General features: G+C 38.4%; 1 protein-coding gene across 1 annotated transcript in view; it reads left to right on the plus strand.

Moving 5' to 3' along the window:
• nphp3 (nephronophthisis 3) overlaps positions 1-15,596 on the plus strand; it is a 40,275-nt gene extending 24,679 nt beyond the window's left edge. The window contains exons 17-28 of the mRNA XM_053621876.1: positions 1,665-1,803; positions 2,377-2,541; positions 3,070-3,164; positions 3,313-3,435; positions 4,282-4,471; positions 6,367-6,608; positions 8,094-8,169; positions 8,283-8,410; positions 10,659-10,899; positions 11,733-11,858; positions 12,088-12,203; positions 12,502-15,596. Of these exons, the coding sequence (XP_053477851.1) occupies positions 1,665-1,803; positions 2,377-2,541; positions 3,070-3,164; positions 3,313-3,435; positions 4,282-4,471; positions 6,367-6,608; positions 8,094-8,169; positions 8,283-8,410; positions 10,659-10,899; positions 11,733-11,858; positions 12,088-12,203; positions 12,502-12,670 (1,810 nt within the window). The 3' untranslated portion in view covers positions 12,671-15,596. The remainder of the gene's footprint in view (positions 1-1,664; positions 1,804-2,376; positions 2,542-3,069; positions 3,165-3,312; positions 3,436-4,281; positions 4,472-6,366; positions 6,609-8,093; positions 8,170-8,282; positions 8,411-10,658; positions 10,900-11,732; positions 11,859-12,087; positions 12,204-12,501) is intronic.
• Positions 15,597-17,115: the final 1,519 nt, after the last annotated feature.

Raw genomic sequence — 17,115 nt, forward strand, 5'->3', positions numbered from 1 at the left:
AAAAAGTGTGCCCCATGGGAATTTTTGCCTTTTTTTTTTTTTTTTTTTTTAACATATTTGGACAAGTAAACATTTGACCATCTTTTAAACAGTGCCTATTAATAAAGTTGATGCACTCTACTTCATGTTCAAGATTGGGTGCCAGTGATTAGAACCTGCTTAGGGAGTGCAGGTGGAACCTGTCTTAAACCGGGTTCACACTGTACGATTTTGATCACGATTTGGTCATCTGAGACAAATTTTGAGAATCCTAAAAGATTCCTGTAATCCTAGGCCAAAACCTGTAGTCTTTGATTGCTAGATTGACATGTTCCCCGACAACGATTAATGGCCATTGCGAGAGAATTTTTCATTCGATTAAATTTTGGTAGTGTCAGAAGATTTGAGGTACAGTCCTGTAGTGTGGCTTCTTCTGCTCCGTACAAGTCTTCTTGTGTACGTTTCTTTTTCACGTGTTGACTGTACTGACATCATGCCAAGATCTAAAGAGTTCTGTAAGGCCTTCAGAAAAAAGCTTGTGGATGCCTATGAGTCTGGCAAGGGATTTAAAAAGGGGATTTAAAAAATCTCCAAATTATTTGAAACACATCATTCCACTGTAAGGAAAATCATCTACAAATGGTGCAGATTTCAAACGACTGCTGATTAGTCCAGGACTGGCCGTCCCAGCAAATTCACCTCAAGAGCAGACCGTCTGATGCACAAAGAAGTCTCCAAGAACCCCCAAACTTTCATCACAGGATCTGCTAGTAAGTTTTGCAACTGTTGATGTCAAAGTGCATGTTTCTACAATCAGAAAGAGATTGCACAAGTTTGACCTGATCAAATTTTTTGCCAGGAAAAAGCCTTTGCTGTCTAAAAAGAACATTAAAGCAAGACTACATTTTGCCAATGAGCATATAGTCAAAGACCAGGCCTTTTGGAATAACGTGCTCTGGACAGAAGAATCAAAGGTAGTGTTGTTTGGCCACAGTAACAGCAGACATGTTTGGAGCACACAAAAGACAGCTTTTCAGGAGAAGCACCTCATACCAACTGTGAAGCACGGTGGTGGAAATGTTATGGTTCACTGCCTCAGGAACTGGACAGCTTGCATTCACTGATTCAACTATAAATTCATATTCAAATGTGCTTTAAGATGATGTTAGGCCATCTGTCCAGAAGTCGAAGTTGAACCAAAAGTGGACCTTTCAACAGGATAATGATCCTAAGCATAAAAGCAAATCCACCAAGAAATGGCTCAAAAAGATGAAATGGAAGGTTTGGAATGGCCTAGACAAAGCCTCAATTATGCAAAACGCCTACAAGAAGTCATTTGTGCTAAAGGGACAGTACTAGCTTCTGAGGCCAAGGGTGTGCTTACTTTTTCTACAGAACAATATCACATCATAATATAACCTTTATTAATAGGCACTGTTTCAAAGATTATCAAATGTTTGCTTGTCCAAATATGTCAAAAAGCCAACAATTTCCCTGGGGTGTACTTATTTTTTCACATGACTCTATAAAGTCATTTTGAATGTGAGAAACGTGCTATTTAAAAGCATACTGTATAAATGGGATTATTATGTGTGTTTGAAATGTTAATGCTTGACTGACGTGCTGCATGTTACTTAAAATGATCCAGAAAAAGCACACGTTCTTCACTGAGTCCTGTCTCTCAGCACTAGATCATCCTGGACATTGGACAGAATGCTACATCAGAGTGTGTTATGTCAGGACACCGTGGCTTTGTACAGACTCAGCCTGAAGGTGGTACTGGATTCACTTAACACAGACAGAGAAAGGCATGTCATGAGAGAAGTGAGTTTACACCACGATTATGAATAATAAAAAAAAACTCTAAAGAACAATTTTTTATTGATGAAATTCAGCAGCACCAAACTTTATTCCTAAAAATGCTATTCAATTCCTTAAAAAAGATTTAAGATTTACAATTAATAGGGAAGTGGTAGCTCAGTGGTTAAGTTGTTGGCCTATTGATCGTGAAGGTCGTGAGTTCAAATCCCAGCACTGTAAGGTTCCATGGCTGGGCCCTTGAGCAAGGCCCTTAACCCTCAACTACTCAGTTGTATAAATGAGATAAATGTGAGTCGCTCTGGATAACGGCGTCTGTCAAATGCTATAAATGTAAATGTAGTAATCAACGTTTTTGTTCTAAGCACATGCCTGAGTAATGTTAGCGGTTAAACACGCAAAAAACATGCAAAAAGGATTCCGTACTGTAAATTAAATGCATTTATATTAGTAATGTCACTACATAAAGGGCTACTTAGACAAAATGTTTGTCTTACGATATATATTTTAAACATTTTTGCTCTCTTTGTTATTTTGATTTGTCAGTCCTAATAAGGTGTGTGTTCTTTTCTTCTGCAGTTATTGGGCCTGCTCTGTGCCAGTCATAATGGCGTTAGTGAATCTGAACTCTTGGATATTTTTCCAGAGCTGCGTTTCCCCGCGCTCTCCTCTCTGCTCTACAGTCTGCAAAAACTCCTCATCATCACCTTCAGCTGCGGCCTTGTCCAATTCCACCACCCACAGGTTGTGTGTGTGTGTGTGTGTGTTAATAATAATAATAATAATAATAATAATAATAATAATTGTCCTGAAGGTAGTGCTGCTGGATCTCTCTCACTTTGCACATCTCTGTGTGTTATATATAAAATGTAATAGGTGTCCTGACTGTGCCGGTGGTGGTGGTCATGTTAATCTACTTCCACTTTCCACACAATCAGTTTCACATCTTATTTTCTGCAGCAAATATTAATAGTCAGGGCTCGTGTGTGTGTGTGTGTGTGTGTGTGTAACATTTTAAAGTGTTCTGTGTTTCAAGTGGACGTGTGAAAATGTTTGCAAAATGTTTGGCTTTGCAAAATTCTTTTTGTTTGTGTATCAGGCTTATTGATTGTGTGTGTGTATCTGTCTGTCTTTGTGTATCTGTGTGTTTGTGTGTGTGTGAGTGTGTCTGTCTGTGTGTTTGTCTGTGTGTGTGCGTGTTTGTCTGTTTGTTTGTGTGTGTGTGTGTGTGTGTGTGTGTGTGTGTTTTATTTTTCTGTGTACCACGTCCAGGCGTGTGAGGCTGTAATGCAGGAGTTCCTCAATGGAGGGAGATGTTGCTCGTTGTACAGAGCGAAACTTATTCAATATTTCAACCAGAAGCTTAGGTCTGTATCTTGTATGCACACACACACACACACACACACACACGCACAGATGTGTGAAAACGGGTAATGTATCTTTTGCCTATTATTAGTCATTTATGCTAAGTAAGTGTGTGTGCGTGTGCGTGTGTGTGTGTGCGCGTGTGTGCAGTGAGAACACAGTGACGTGGCGTGTTGCTGATGAGTTGCCATGGTTGCTGCAGCAGCAGGGGGACAAGAGTGAACTACAGCTCTGTCTGCTCAACCTGTTTGTCTCCCAGAATCTCTACAAGAGGTGCCACTTTCCTTCCTCCAGCTGTCATCCATCAATATGTCCATTATTCTGTCTATCATTAGTCTATCGGTCTGTCCATTAAACTGTCCTATAGTCTGTCCACAGCATGTCCAGCAGTCTGTCACTGATTGATTATTATCCCCCAATTCTCCATCAATCTTAGTCATTAGCCATCCTTCCTTATTCATATTCACGTTTGTTCTCCCCATCATTTCATCAGCCGTCCTTTTTTTCATGCTTTTCCTCCTTTCTGTAATTCTGTCCATCGATCAGTGAATCAATTTAATTCAAGATATATCAATTAACCGCTGTACCGCACAACATTTTCAGGACGACTTAACACCCAGGCTTGTATTTTCATGACCATGGCACAACCACAAAAATAGGCCGTAACATTTCAGAGCTGTACGTTTTCGTAATCATGGGGACTGATGAGAACCTGCTGTAGAGCAGTTCACAAATAATTGTAAAGACATCATGAGACTTGTTAACATCAGACGACGGTCAGTGAAATCTGGAGGTTGGATGAAAATGCTGGGGTTAACTTGTTAAAACAACAGTTTGATGATGATAAGTGTCAGGTCTCTGCTCAGGGATTCCAACTCGACACACAATCTCACAAGTATTCGGACGTTAGATTCCTCGTCTATTAGATAATGGAAGGGTTTTCAGTACAGCAGCTAATAGTGTTGTATACAAGTATAGAAAGCTTAGTGTAAAAGTATTTATGCTCTCTATGCCAGTAGTTCAACCTATTCCGTGTTGCTTGAACACCAAAGTTATTTTAAAAGCTAACATAATCATTAACCTAATTTCACTGTCCATGTTTTCATGTTATGTTATCAGGGGTCATTTCTCGGAGCTGCTGGCATACTGGCAGTTCGTTGGGAAGGATAAAGTGTCCATGGCAGCTGAATATTGTGATGCTCTGAAGGAGTTTGAGCGGAACTGTGAGAATGAAGAAAGCATGAGCAGACTAGCCAACCTGTATGAGACCCTCGGCCGATTCCTTAAAGACCTGGGGCTCCTCAGTCAGGTACATACAAGCATGCGCGCACACGCACACATTTATATATTCATATGTATAATATATTCTCTGTGCACAGGTTGACAAAAAAATCTATTAGGACTGTTGTGTTGTAAATGGAAATCTTTAGTGAGTTTTCTGTTCAGCTGAAAACAGAAACCTGTACAGATTCATAAGTTAGTTATAGTTACTTTTGTATAGCGCTTTTCTAGACACTCAAAGTGATTTACATAGTATTGGTAAATAAAAGTGAATAAAATTATTTTTTTTTTAAATAATAAAAAATACAAACCATACAGCACAAACCCTGCTGTATACAGTACATGTATACACTACATCCATTCATTACATGTTTTTATCAAGTAACTACTTTATTGTATTACATTGCTAAGATGTTAATTAGCTAATTTGTTGGATAATAGACTACACTAAAAGTACTGAGCGTTCACTAAAAAAAATTTAGACCACTTAATTCTGTCAACTTAACATAAAAAAAATAAAAATAGTCAGATCAGTGACTGCGAGCTCAATCGCTGCTTTGTCTTCATCTTGAGGCAGCTGACGTCTCACCGAAAGATGTTTTACTGCCACCTACTGAACCTACTGTGTCCTGCGTTAAAATAAAAAGTGCTCCACTGCTATGCAGTGTTTCATCTTGCAGTAGATGCAATACCTCCATACGCTTTATTTCTTTTGGTCGGAGACTCCTCCTCATTTGCTCTCTTTTAGTGTACATTGGTAATTATCCACGTTTCACTGTTTTCATTTATAGCATTTTTGGCTTCATCTGCACTTTCATTTCCCTGCACTCCCTGATGTACTGAAACACGACTATGTGCAAAGCTTCATTTGAAAATATCCTGGCTGCTGTGTGATGTCTGTATTTTACTAAGAGCTCGAATCACAACATAAAAATACTTTTCCAGATTTCTTGCATTCCACCCACGGCAGAGCTAAAAAACTAATGCTACCGTTTCCGCCGTGTAGACAGAAAGACTGGTCACTCCTCCGAAAGTTTGGCTTAACTGTGTATATCTGCATGCACCCTTAATTTGATTCAGTATGATAGCTGGTTACATTTAGATATCGCTTTTTTAGACACTTTTTTTTTTGTATTGAGGGGGATCTCCTCAACCACCACTAGTGTGTAGCATCCACCTGGATGATGTGACAGAAGCCATAGTGCACCAGAACGCCTACCACACACCAGCTATTAGTGGAGAGGAGAGAGTGATGTAATCCATTCAGAGATGGGGATTATTAGGGGGCCGTGATAGAGAAGGGCCAGTGGGGGAATTTCACCAGGACTATAGGTTATACCCCTACTCTTTACGAGAAGTGTCCTGGGATTTTTAAATGACTACAGAGAGTCAGGACCTCAGTTTAATGTCTCATCCAAGAGATGGTGCTGTTTTTACAGTGTAGTGTCCCCTTCACTATACTGGGGCATTAGGCTTCTCACAGACCACAGGGTGAGCGCCTCCTGCTGGCTTCACTAATACCACTTCCAGCAGCAACCTTAGTTTTCCCCAGGTGGTCTCCCATCCAGGTACTGGCCAGGCTCACACCTGCTTAGCTTCAGTGGGAAACCAGGCAAGAAGCTGGTTTCCCACCAGCTTCAGTGGGAAACCAGGCAAGAATGTCTCTGGCTGTAATAATCACAGTAATATCTGAATGCTTAGCTGTATACCCAACACATAAGAGTCTTCAAAGGCTGAAGGAAATAAAACATGCCTGTTTGTGTTCTCGGTTTTGGGTTCATGTTTATGTTCTTGTGGCACCCTTTTATGTTGAATATTCTCTTTAAAACAAGTTGAAGGAAATCCACAATGATTACCATTTTGTTTGCCAGGTTGTTTTTTTTTTTTGTGAATGTTTGGTATGTGTATGGGTTTTTTTTCCAGGCAGTTGCACCCCTGCAGCGTGCTCTAGAGATTCGTGAGACAGCTCTGGATCCAGATCATCCCAGTGTGGCCCAGTCACTGCACCAGCTGGCTGGAGTTTACGTCCACTGGAGAAAGTTCGGCAACGCAGAGCAACTGTACAAGCAGGCACTGGAGATCAGTGAGAATGCTTATGGAGCTGAGCACTTAAGTGTGGCAAAAGAACTCGACTCCCTCTCACTCCTCTACCAGAAGCAAAACAAGTACATCCTTTGCTAAATGCCGTGTTCCATTATATAAGAAATAAAACACAGCAGGGCATGCTGTTATAGGAAAATAACAGAGTGGCTGATGAAATGGAATTACTGTTACTACCTCAAAGTTGATTTTTTTTAGAACACATCCCAAATTCTTCTTATACCACAGCAATTTGCCAACAATTACAATTTTTATTTATTCAAGAATAACAAGTTGTGCTTCGTGACCATTTATAGTTACATTTAATGATCTGGAACATCCATGAAAACAGGTTCCTGTTCCAGTTCCTGTTACCACTTACAACACAGCAGCTATAAACAGTCATTCTCTCAGCAGCCTCTCTTTTTCTCTCCCTCTTTTTTTGTTACAAAGAGCACTGACACGGATTAATAAAATGTATTATTATTATTATTATTATTATTATTATTATTATTGTTGTTGTTGTTGTTGTCATTAATAATAATAATAATAATAATAATAATTTAAAATGGTAAATTACAGAAAACATCTCCATAGAGTGAAGAGAGTTTAGAAGTTCAGCTTTTATTCCCTGGTATTTATATGTAGATGTGTTAAATGACCTAGAACACATCACATTTTGTATCAGACCACCCAATTTGTAGGTGAGCAAAAATATTGGAACATGTGACTGACAGGTGTTTCTTGGTACCCAGGTGTGTCCTGTTAGATTGATTGTTTAAACAGTAAATAGCTCTGAACATCTACTCTTAGCCTTCTATGAGAGCTGTCTATGGGAGAAAAGTAAGCCATTTTGAAGCTAAGAAAATTAATCAGAGGCATTGCACGAGCATTGAGCATAGCCAGTATAACGATTTGGAATGTCCTGAAAAAGAAAGAAACCACTGGTGTACTGAGCAACAGACACCGAATGGGTCGACCAAGGAAAGCAACAACATCTAATAGCAGAAACATTGTGAGAGCTGTGAAGAAAAAACCCAAAACAACAGTTAGTGACATCACCAACAACCTCCACAGGGCAAGGACTTTATCAAGGAGAAAAGTGGAAGGTTTTAGATTGGCCAATCTGACCTTAACCCAATTTAGCAGCATTTCACCTTCTGCTGCAGTAAAAGCCTGGAAAAGCATCACAAAAGAAGAAACCAACAGTTTGGTTTGCAACCAAATATTAAGTGTTATTTACTTTAATGTACGTCAAGGTTTATCTGTTCCAATACTTTTGCTCACCTAAAAATTGGATGATCTGATACAAAAGGTTCCATGTTTTATGTTGGTTAACACATCTAGATGCAAATACCAGGAAATAAAATCTGAAATCCGAAACTCTCGTCTCATCTCCATCTTTTATTCTCAAACCTAAATGTCTTTGGTGTACAGCACAAACAACTCAGTTGGCCATGCTGTTCCAGTAGTTTCAGAGGGGACTGTAAAAGCCATTGTCTTTTCTAGGTGCAGCCCTTATGTTTGACTTTTGCAAAAAAAAAGTGTTTAATTGTGGTTTTCGTTGTCAGGTATGAGCAGGCTGAGAAGCTACATAAGAGATCAGTCAAGATCAGGCAGAAAATGGCTCGGCAAAAAGGCCACATGGTGAGAAATATGAATAATTCTTAATTTATTAATAGCTCTGCAGCTCCTGTTGTCTTTTATTCATTACATCCATTCATCTCTGTGTGTGTATATGTCTGCATGTGTATGTACAGTATGGGTTCACTCTACTGCGTCGACGAGCGCTGCAGTTGGAAGAGGTGACTCTCAGTAAAGACTCAGCCGACTGTGCCAAGACTCTCAACGAACTCGGTGTCCTCTACTACCTCCAGAACAACCTCGAGTCAGTAACTCCCAGTACACCACTCCCAGTGGTGGAAACCTGTGATTATTTTAGCAGTAAATGATGATGTAGCATTAAAGTATTCTGGTCCTGTGGCTATATTCAAAACCACAAGCTACTGTACTAACTAGTGTACCATAATACAGTACACCATAGGACTGTGGATTGTGGAGGCAGCATATTATAGTGAGCTTATTTTAATATGTTTAGAGTATGATGTTGCTTTATATAATATACAAACAAATCCACTTATTCAGTATAGGTCAGTTAATTACCCTTGCTTCCACATTTGCCAAGAAGAATCCGTTTGCACCAAAAAGGTTAAAGGTGCATGTAAGAAAATCTCTTCTCTTTTTGAAGTTAGTGTTTCAGGTCAGTAGCATGGTGAAGGAAATGCTTCTGAGCACGATTTCATATTATTTAGGTAGCACTATAATAGACATATTGGGCATTTATGATGAAAAAATAAAATATGGGTTCTTTATTAAGCAGAAAAGTGTAAAATGAGATGAATCTGGTTATCTGAATATTTTTTACACAGTTTTAAAAAAATAATAATGTGCTCTAATTATTTAAGAATGCGTCATTATTCATTAATGATTGAGAAATCTTCATATAGAATGTACAATATCTGAACAATCTGTTTCACACTGGTTGCTTATTTTCTTCATTTTATGAAGCAATGTGGATCAATAGATTGATGTACTTCATTGATATTTAATTTCATTGACTTGGTGATAAGACACAACGTTAACTCTCGACTGTTAATGTCTGACAGTGGAGTGAGACAGTTCTCCACGCAATATTATACCATTGCGCTATTGAATTCCCAATTCCGCTTGGTTAGAAGGTGTTGAGTGATTTTTTTTCAAAAGTGGTTCGGACTCTTTTCATATAAAACTCTTTCATTATTGTTTCTATAGTAACACCGTGTATAGAGATTCTCCACATAAACGGATTTTTAAAACCGTGTGTAATTTTTAACATGGTGAAGCTTTCTGTGAGTGTAAATTCATTTAGCATTTTTGTTAGGAGCCTCCATTTCGAAAGGTGTCTGTGTTTTGTAGCAGTCAGAGTTATTGTAAAATAATCAACTGCAGAGTGGTAACGAACAGTAACTCCACTTCGTTTTGGACCACACCACGCTGTTATTGCCCCATTGTGTTTTATTCCTTGCTTGTCACTATCACCTTCAGGACAATATGTAAATACTTATTTCAGTAAAGAATGATCTTTTTACAAAAAAAACTAAAAAATCAGGTCCATAATTTGTTTGACTGTAGTCCGTTTTGTCAAATTTGAGCAGTATTGTTAAACTATCGTCTTGTATTGTATAGTTTTATACCTACACTTTAAACTAGAGATGCACCGATGCTAAATTTCTCAGCCGATACCGTTAACCGATTATTAATAATAATTAATTCCACAGTTCTAAAGGACATGCACAGCTTTATTCTCTCCATTTCAACAGGTTGTTTGACAGTAACTGGTCTAATAAACAGAAAACACATTACTCTAATTAACATTAACACATGAACTGAATTCTGAAGATTAAAGTAACATTTCAATTTATTGAATGATATTAATTCATATTAACAGAATTAAGTGACTGAATTGTAAAAACCCTCCTCCTGTTAGTCTCACATTCACTCGCCACAAACACAAGCATTTCTACTTCATCACTGAACATCAAACTGGTCATATATAATATCAACTTTTTATATATTAACATTAACTGGATATGAAATATACTACTCTAGAAATCTATTTTTCTGTGCAATATATACTTTGGTAACTCATCTTCATTTAAATCTTTTAACGTTGTTCTCCTGCTTTAATTCAGCTCGAACAGCGTGGCAAAAAAAAACCCAATTAGACTCGATGCTGAAACTCCCGCTTCACTGCTGCAGCGTCCGGTGTAAAATTTTAGCAGTGCAGAGATTACAAACTGCAGTTTTGTCGTCATTCCACACAAGAGACATCTTCTTTACCCACAGCATGAAATCCATGTGTTTTCTCGGCCTCTTTTGAGTGACGGGATATAATCGGCCCTGATCATCGGATGTTTTTAAACTATCAGCCGATGGCCCATAGCGGGAAAAATTGCCTTTATCGGCCGATACATTGGTGCATCTCTACTTTAAATCCATGTGGCTAAATCTGTGGTCCTGATCATTTGCTTTGTAATCAATCATTGATTTGGAACAGTTGTTGGAATGTAACATGGATTTCTTACATCGTGTTAAAGTGCAGCGAAGGTGTTCTTGATGCGTTCGTTGGAGATGCGGCAGCGCGTGTTGGGCGCTGATCACCCGGACTGTGCTCAGTCTCTGAATAACCTGGCGGCCCTGCACTGTGAGAGGAGGGATTACGAGAGCGCTGAGCAGCTGTATGAGAAAGCACTGGAAATCCGCAAACAAGCCCTCGCTCCAGACCACCCATCTCTCGCCTATACCCTCAAACATCTTGCCATGCTCTACAAACGCAGGGTGAGAGACATACATATACTGCAAGCACTCTGTTTTACCTCACACTGTAAGAAAGAAGAAATATATCAGAAAAAAATGAAGGAAGAATACATTATTTCCACATGCAGCTTGTGATTATAAATATGCTATAAGCATATTTTCTCTGATTTAAAAGATGTCATTGTCTCTGATGAAACCTACAAATTGACATAATAATCAACAATAGTGTGGTGTGATTTGGTCGAGCACAAGGGTTGTTGCTGGCACCCCCCCAGAGTTGATGAACAAGATGAATGTTTTCCTGGAATAGCACATTTTGAAGTGTTTTATTCGTCTTATACCACAGTAAATTGCCAAGGACTACATTCTTTATCTGGTTAAAACGTTGCTTTAAAAAAAAAAAAAAAAGATTTGTATTTATTTTGATCAGAATCAGGAATTCAACAGCTCTGTGGTATAATAATTAATATTGTGTTATTAATACTGTGTTGGATGTGCATAGAAAAGGCAGCTGGAGGCAGATCCAATAGTGATTTTGCAGAACTGCAGGTTTCTCTCATGTCCTAGCTACACTTTAATTACAGTGATGTAATTAATAGGTAGCTAGACAGACATTCAGACAGACTTTATTGGAAATTATGTTACAGCAGCATGAAGAATAACAATAAAATTAAAAGCATAATTGCAGATTAACAAAAAAAAATGGCAGACATATATACGTACAGATGGTTGTGCAGTAGTGTTCACCTATCACACAGAGATGAGTTATGGTGAAAGGTAAGAATAATAGAAGGATACCTTGAAGAGTAACTCAGTCTAAAATTCTGTGTGTGTGTGTGTGTCCCATCTTTTAGGGGAAGATGGAGAAGGCAGTGCCTCTCTATGAATTGGCTCTTGAGATCCGAGAGAAGAGCTTTGGGCCCAAACACCCGAGTGTGGCTACAGCTCTTGTTAACCTCGCTGTGCTCTACTGCCAGCTGGTGAGACTGGAAGCCAGAATTTGACACATATTTCATGCCAAATGAATAACTGAAGTGTGGCATTAATACTTGTGCTGCTACTATTGCTGATGTGGTCTAGCAAGGATTCGTGATTTGGTGAATAACTGGAACTTACAGACCTATTCCTTTCATTTATGCCAAGCTACCACTGTTTGGCCCCTGTGTGTTGGTGTGTGTGTTGGTGTGTGCGTGTGTGTGTGTATTGCAGAAGAAACACAACGAGGCATTACCATTGTATGAGCGGGCTCTCAGAGTGTATGAGGACAGCCTCGGGCGACTGCACCCTCGAGTAGGAGAGACTCTAAAAAATCTGGCGGTGCTCAGGTTTGTTTTCTCTCATTTTACAACACAGATCAGTTAACATCCTTGGTCTCTTCATGTAACAGGACAGCTCATGTGCAGTAGCGAGGTAGTTATACCTCTGTGTTCTCTTCACTACTTAGCAATGAATGTCTTAGTGACCATGTCACCATGTCTGTCTCTTTTCATTAGTTTCATTATATGTATGTATGTATGTATAGATAGATAGATAGATAGATGCTTTGGAAGACAGTGTGAACAGATGAGAGTAATTGACTAAGGCTATATTTTTGAATAATGAGTGACCGGATCTCTTCCAAAGTTACGAGGAAGGGGATTTCGAGAAAGCGGCTGAGCTGTACAAACGAGCCATGGAGATCAAGGAGGCTGAAACGTCTTTGGTGTGTGAGAAAGCACCGTCTCCTCACTCATCCAGCGGCGACACATTCAGCTTGCGAAGCCCTACCCTCCTACCTCGCACCTCCAGGTGACCTTTGATGACCTCTGACACCTCCATCTGTCCTCATAAAAACCAGGCAAAAACACTTGTGTAATAAACCAAAGCAAAGTTCTGGTCCAAGCAATATGGGAGGATTTCTGCCCCATGGGAAATAACACATGGACATTTTTGTCAGGTATTGGACGTTGTCAGTCCTGCATACTGCTGTAGATAGTATTATTTTTAATGTGTTATTTTTCAAAAGCTTGGTATTCAGAGATGGTATGTTTTTTTGGTTTCAGTCAACTTTATTGTAAAAAAAAACAAAAAAACTGAATATGTGAGTGTAAATCAGCTTTAGGAAAGCAATACAGTGTTCTGGTGTACAACACTACAGTGTTCGACTTGACACAGTGCTACATGTGAAAAGATCATTAGGAAGTGAATGATGGACTGGAACATAAATAATGTGCCTTACTGAAAATCTAATGTAGGAACATGTGCATAGATCTGTGGTCAGAGCCATATGTGTACAAGCAAAACTGCTGCTTCAAAGTGTTTGAACTAAATGTTTGAAATGTGGCAATCCGTGACTGTAAATTTCAAACATTTAGTACAGTTCTAAATGACTCGGAGTCTACACAGCAATGGAGAATCAACATACTTGTAAAGCCATTTATCCTTAAAATTCCGCAGTATTTCAACTACGTCTTAAATATAGCATGTTTGTGAGCATCTTATTGTAACGCAACAGGGATGTTTTGGTGTTATTTAAAAACGAAAATTAGCAAACCTTTTCTTCTTTCTTTGTCATTTCCAGATGGTATTAACATTCTTGCCTGATTGTGGCTTTTTTTTTTTTTTTTTTTAAGGCTTTCAGACTTTCTCTGCTTTTATTTTTTCTTTCTTTAAAAATGCAAAATGTCAGCATGCCATGCCTTCTGGTTTACTCATGCTACTGTATATCCAGTAATAGAGATCAACATTGATTTAGTGAATAATGTGGTGTCTCAATTCGCATACCCGAATACAGTGGCATGCAAAAGTTTGGGCACCCCTGGTCAAAAGTTCTGTAACTGTGAATAGCTAAGCAAATAAAAAGATAAACCAGATTTCCAAATGGCATAAAGTTCTAAAATGCCACATTTCTTTAATATTTTAAGCAAGATTTCCTTTTTTTATTTCCATCTTTTACCATTTCAAAATAAGAAAAAAGGAAAAGGACCTGAAGCAAAAGTTTTGGCACCCCGCATGGTCAATACTTAATAGTAAACACCCCCTTTGGCAAGCATCACAGCTTGTAAATGAGTTTTGTAGCCAGCTAAGAGTCTTTCGATTCTTGTTTGGGGGATTTTCACTCATTCTGCCTTGCAAAAGGCTTCAAGGTCTCTGTTGAGGTCTATCCACAGATGTTTGATGATGTTTGGGTCAGGGGACTGTGAGGGTCCTACCAAAACCTTCAGCTTGCGCCTCATGAGGTAGTCCATTGTGGATTTTGAGGTGTGTTCAGGATCATTATCCTGTTGTAGAAACCATCCTCTTTTCACTTTCAGCTTTTTTACAGATAGTGTGATGTTTGCTTCCAGAATTTGCTGGTATTTAATTGAATCCATTCTTCCTTCTAACAGTGAAATGTTCCCCGTGACATTGGCTGCAACACAAGCACAAAGCATAATCGATCCACCCTTGTGTTTAACTTTTGGAGAGGTGTTCTTTTCATGAAATTGTGCACCCTTTGTTCTCCAAACAAACATTGCTCACTGTGGCCAAAACTTTCTATTTTAACTTCATCAATCCACGGGACTTGTTTTCCAAATGCATGATTGTTTAGATGTTCATTTGCAAACTTCTGACACTGAATTTTGTGATGAGGATGCAGGAAAGGTTTTCTTCTGATGACTCATCCATGAAGGTCATATTTGTGCAGGTTTCACTACATAGTAGAACAGTGTCTGCTTAAATCTTCCTTCCAGAACTCAACTTGACCTCCACCGTTCCTTTTAATATCCATTTCTTAATTACATCACGAACTGAGGAAACAGCTACCTGAAAACGCGTTGTTGTCTTCTTAATGCCTTCTCCTGCTTTGTGGACATCAATTATTGTAATTTTCAGAGTGCTAGGCAGCTGCTTAGAGGAGCCCATGGCTGCTGATCGTTGGGACAAGGTTTGAGGAGTCAGAGTGTTTATAAAGCTTTGAAGTTTGTATCACCTGGCCTCTCCTAATGATGATTGTGAACAAGCCATAGCTCTTACGAGCTCAAATCTCTTGGGGTGCCCAAACTTTTACATCGCACTCCTTTTCTTTTTTTTTTTTTTTTTACTCTAAAACTGTACCAAACAAATACACTAATCTTGCTTCAAATGTTAAAAAGAATGTTTCATCTTTATGCCTTTTGGAGATCAGTTCATCTGCTACTCATTTAACGATTCACAGTAACAGAAATTTTGGCCAGAGGTGCCCAAACTTTTGCATGCCACTGTACACTGTTAAAATGATGGTACACGCATTTATACGAATTCTCATATAGGGCAAATGTGTGTTCATGTTAAGTTATGACTGTATGCAAGGCCCTAGAGAGAAACCGTATCATGTTACAGTATCATCGAAATTTTCTTCCACGAGAAAGAGAAAACGTAAAATGTTACAATTTGTTTTGATGTGTTTTGATATTTGTGCTTTATTTTATAATGATGAGTACTTAAACACTAATGACATTTTTTAAATTACTTTTATTAATACAGTTTATAAAAATGACTGAATATTAAACAATATCTTTTTAAACCAAAAATCCATCATGAATTACTGAATTATCTTTATTGGGTTGCTTAATGGGATTAATCTAGTGTGTAATGAGTCCTCCATCCTCCAGGGGTTAGCAGTCTGCAAACAGTACGAGCTCGTGGCTTTGAATAATCCTCGTACCTGTTATCACATAAGATTAGGGCCTGTTAAGATAACACTATTGATCCCAAGGGAAAATTAGAGTGTTCCAGCAGCATACATTAAAGACAAGGCACAAATACACATAAGAAATAAAGTAAGAATAAAACAAGATATTAAATATATATATATATTTTAAATGTAAGTTTATAAAATAAATATATTTTATCATTATATATTAAAATAAATATTAAATATATATATATATATATATATATATATATATATATATATATATATATATATATATATGCATAGCATAGATATAAATAGTAAACCTATATAATATGCATCATACATCCATAGCCGTGCTAAGGTGCAAGAAATACAGTATATTGTGTTGCAGTTCTATACAGTGTTCTAGTTATGTATACAGTATTATCCACAGATGAGGTAGTTACAGTTGCCATATTTTGTCCAGTGCAGATAATGCATATATGTACAATGATGCATGGATAAAAAGATGGATTAGAGTGCAGCGTTGAACAGTCTGATGGCTGCCAGGAGAAAGCGTTCCTTCCTGCAGCGGGGAAGGAGCAATCTGCTGCTCAGTGTCCCTGTAGTGTCTCTGTCCTTGTAGTGTATTAAGGAGGGGGTGGAAGGTGTTCTTCATGGTCACTGACACCTTTGCCAGCATCTTTCTCTCTGCCGCCATCTCTGTTGTGTCTAATTTAACCCCCAGGACTGAGCTGGCCTTTCTAATGATCTTGTTCATTCTGAAATGCTTCCCCAGCACACAGCACACAGCAGTAAAAATAAAAAAATAAAAAAAAGTTCTCAGCAGCCGGCCCTTCACACCAAAGGACTTCAACCTCCCACATTCACTTCCCTTTCCAACTTGGGACACGGATAGACACCCAGGTACTTGTAGGTGTTAACTGCATCGATGTTCTCACCCTGGATGGTGGCTGGAGCTGGACGGGAGTTTGTCTTCTGGAAATCTACCACACCACGAGCTCTTTTGTCTTCCAGGAGTTTAGTTGGAGATGGTTGCATTGACACCAGTCCACAAAGCTGCTCACCAGGCTCCTGTACTCTACCTCCTGCCCCTCACTAATACACCCCACAATAACTCATCCAGTGAACAGTATTTTGTAGTAGGACAGATCAATTTGGTAAAAACTTTCAAATAGGTTTTTGGTATCAGTTTCCATTCTCTTTATTTAGCCTTAGTCCCATATTTACTTTATTCTCAGCATTCGTAAATGATGCAAATTTTGTTTCAAGATTACACAGCCAAATAATTATCGATTATAGTTTTATAGTCATGTGATAAAATAAGTGCACCCCATGGAAACTGTTGGCTTTTTTGACATATTTGGACAAGCAAACATTTGATCATCTTTAAAACAGTCCCTATTAATAAAGCTGATACACTATCAAACGACACATAAAATTGACATTTTGTAGTAATTTTCACAATTTAAATGAACAAAAAACAGATCAGTCACATTGAAAAAGTAAGTACACCCCTACATGTATCACACCTTCAAATCATTCACATTCAATTCATAAAATTAGAATCAGGTGTTCAAGATTAGGTGCCAGTGATT

Source organism: Ictalurus furcatus, chromosome 1, assembly GCF_023375685.1.
Source record: "Ictalurus furcatus strain D&B chromosome 1, Billie_1.0, whole genome shotgun sequence".
NCBI classification, from domain to species: Eukaryota; Metazoa; Chordata; class Actinopteri; order Siluriformes; family Ictaluridae; genus Ictalurus; species Ictalurus furcatus.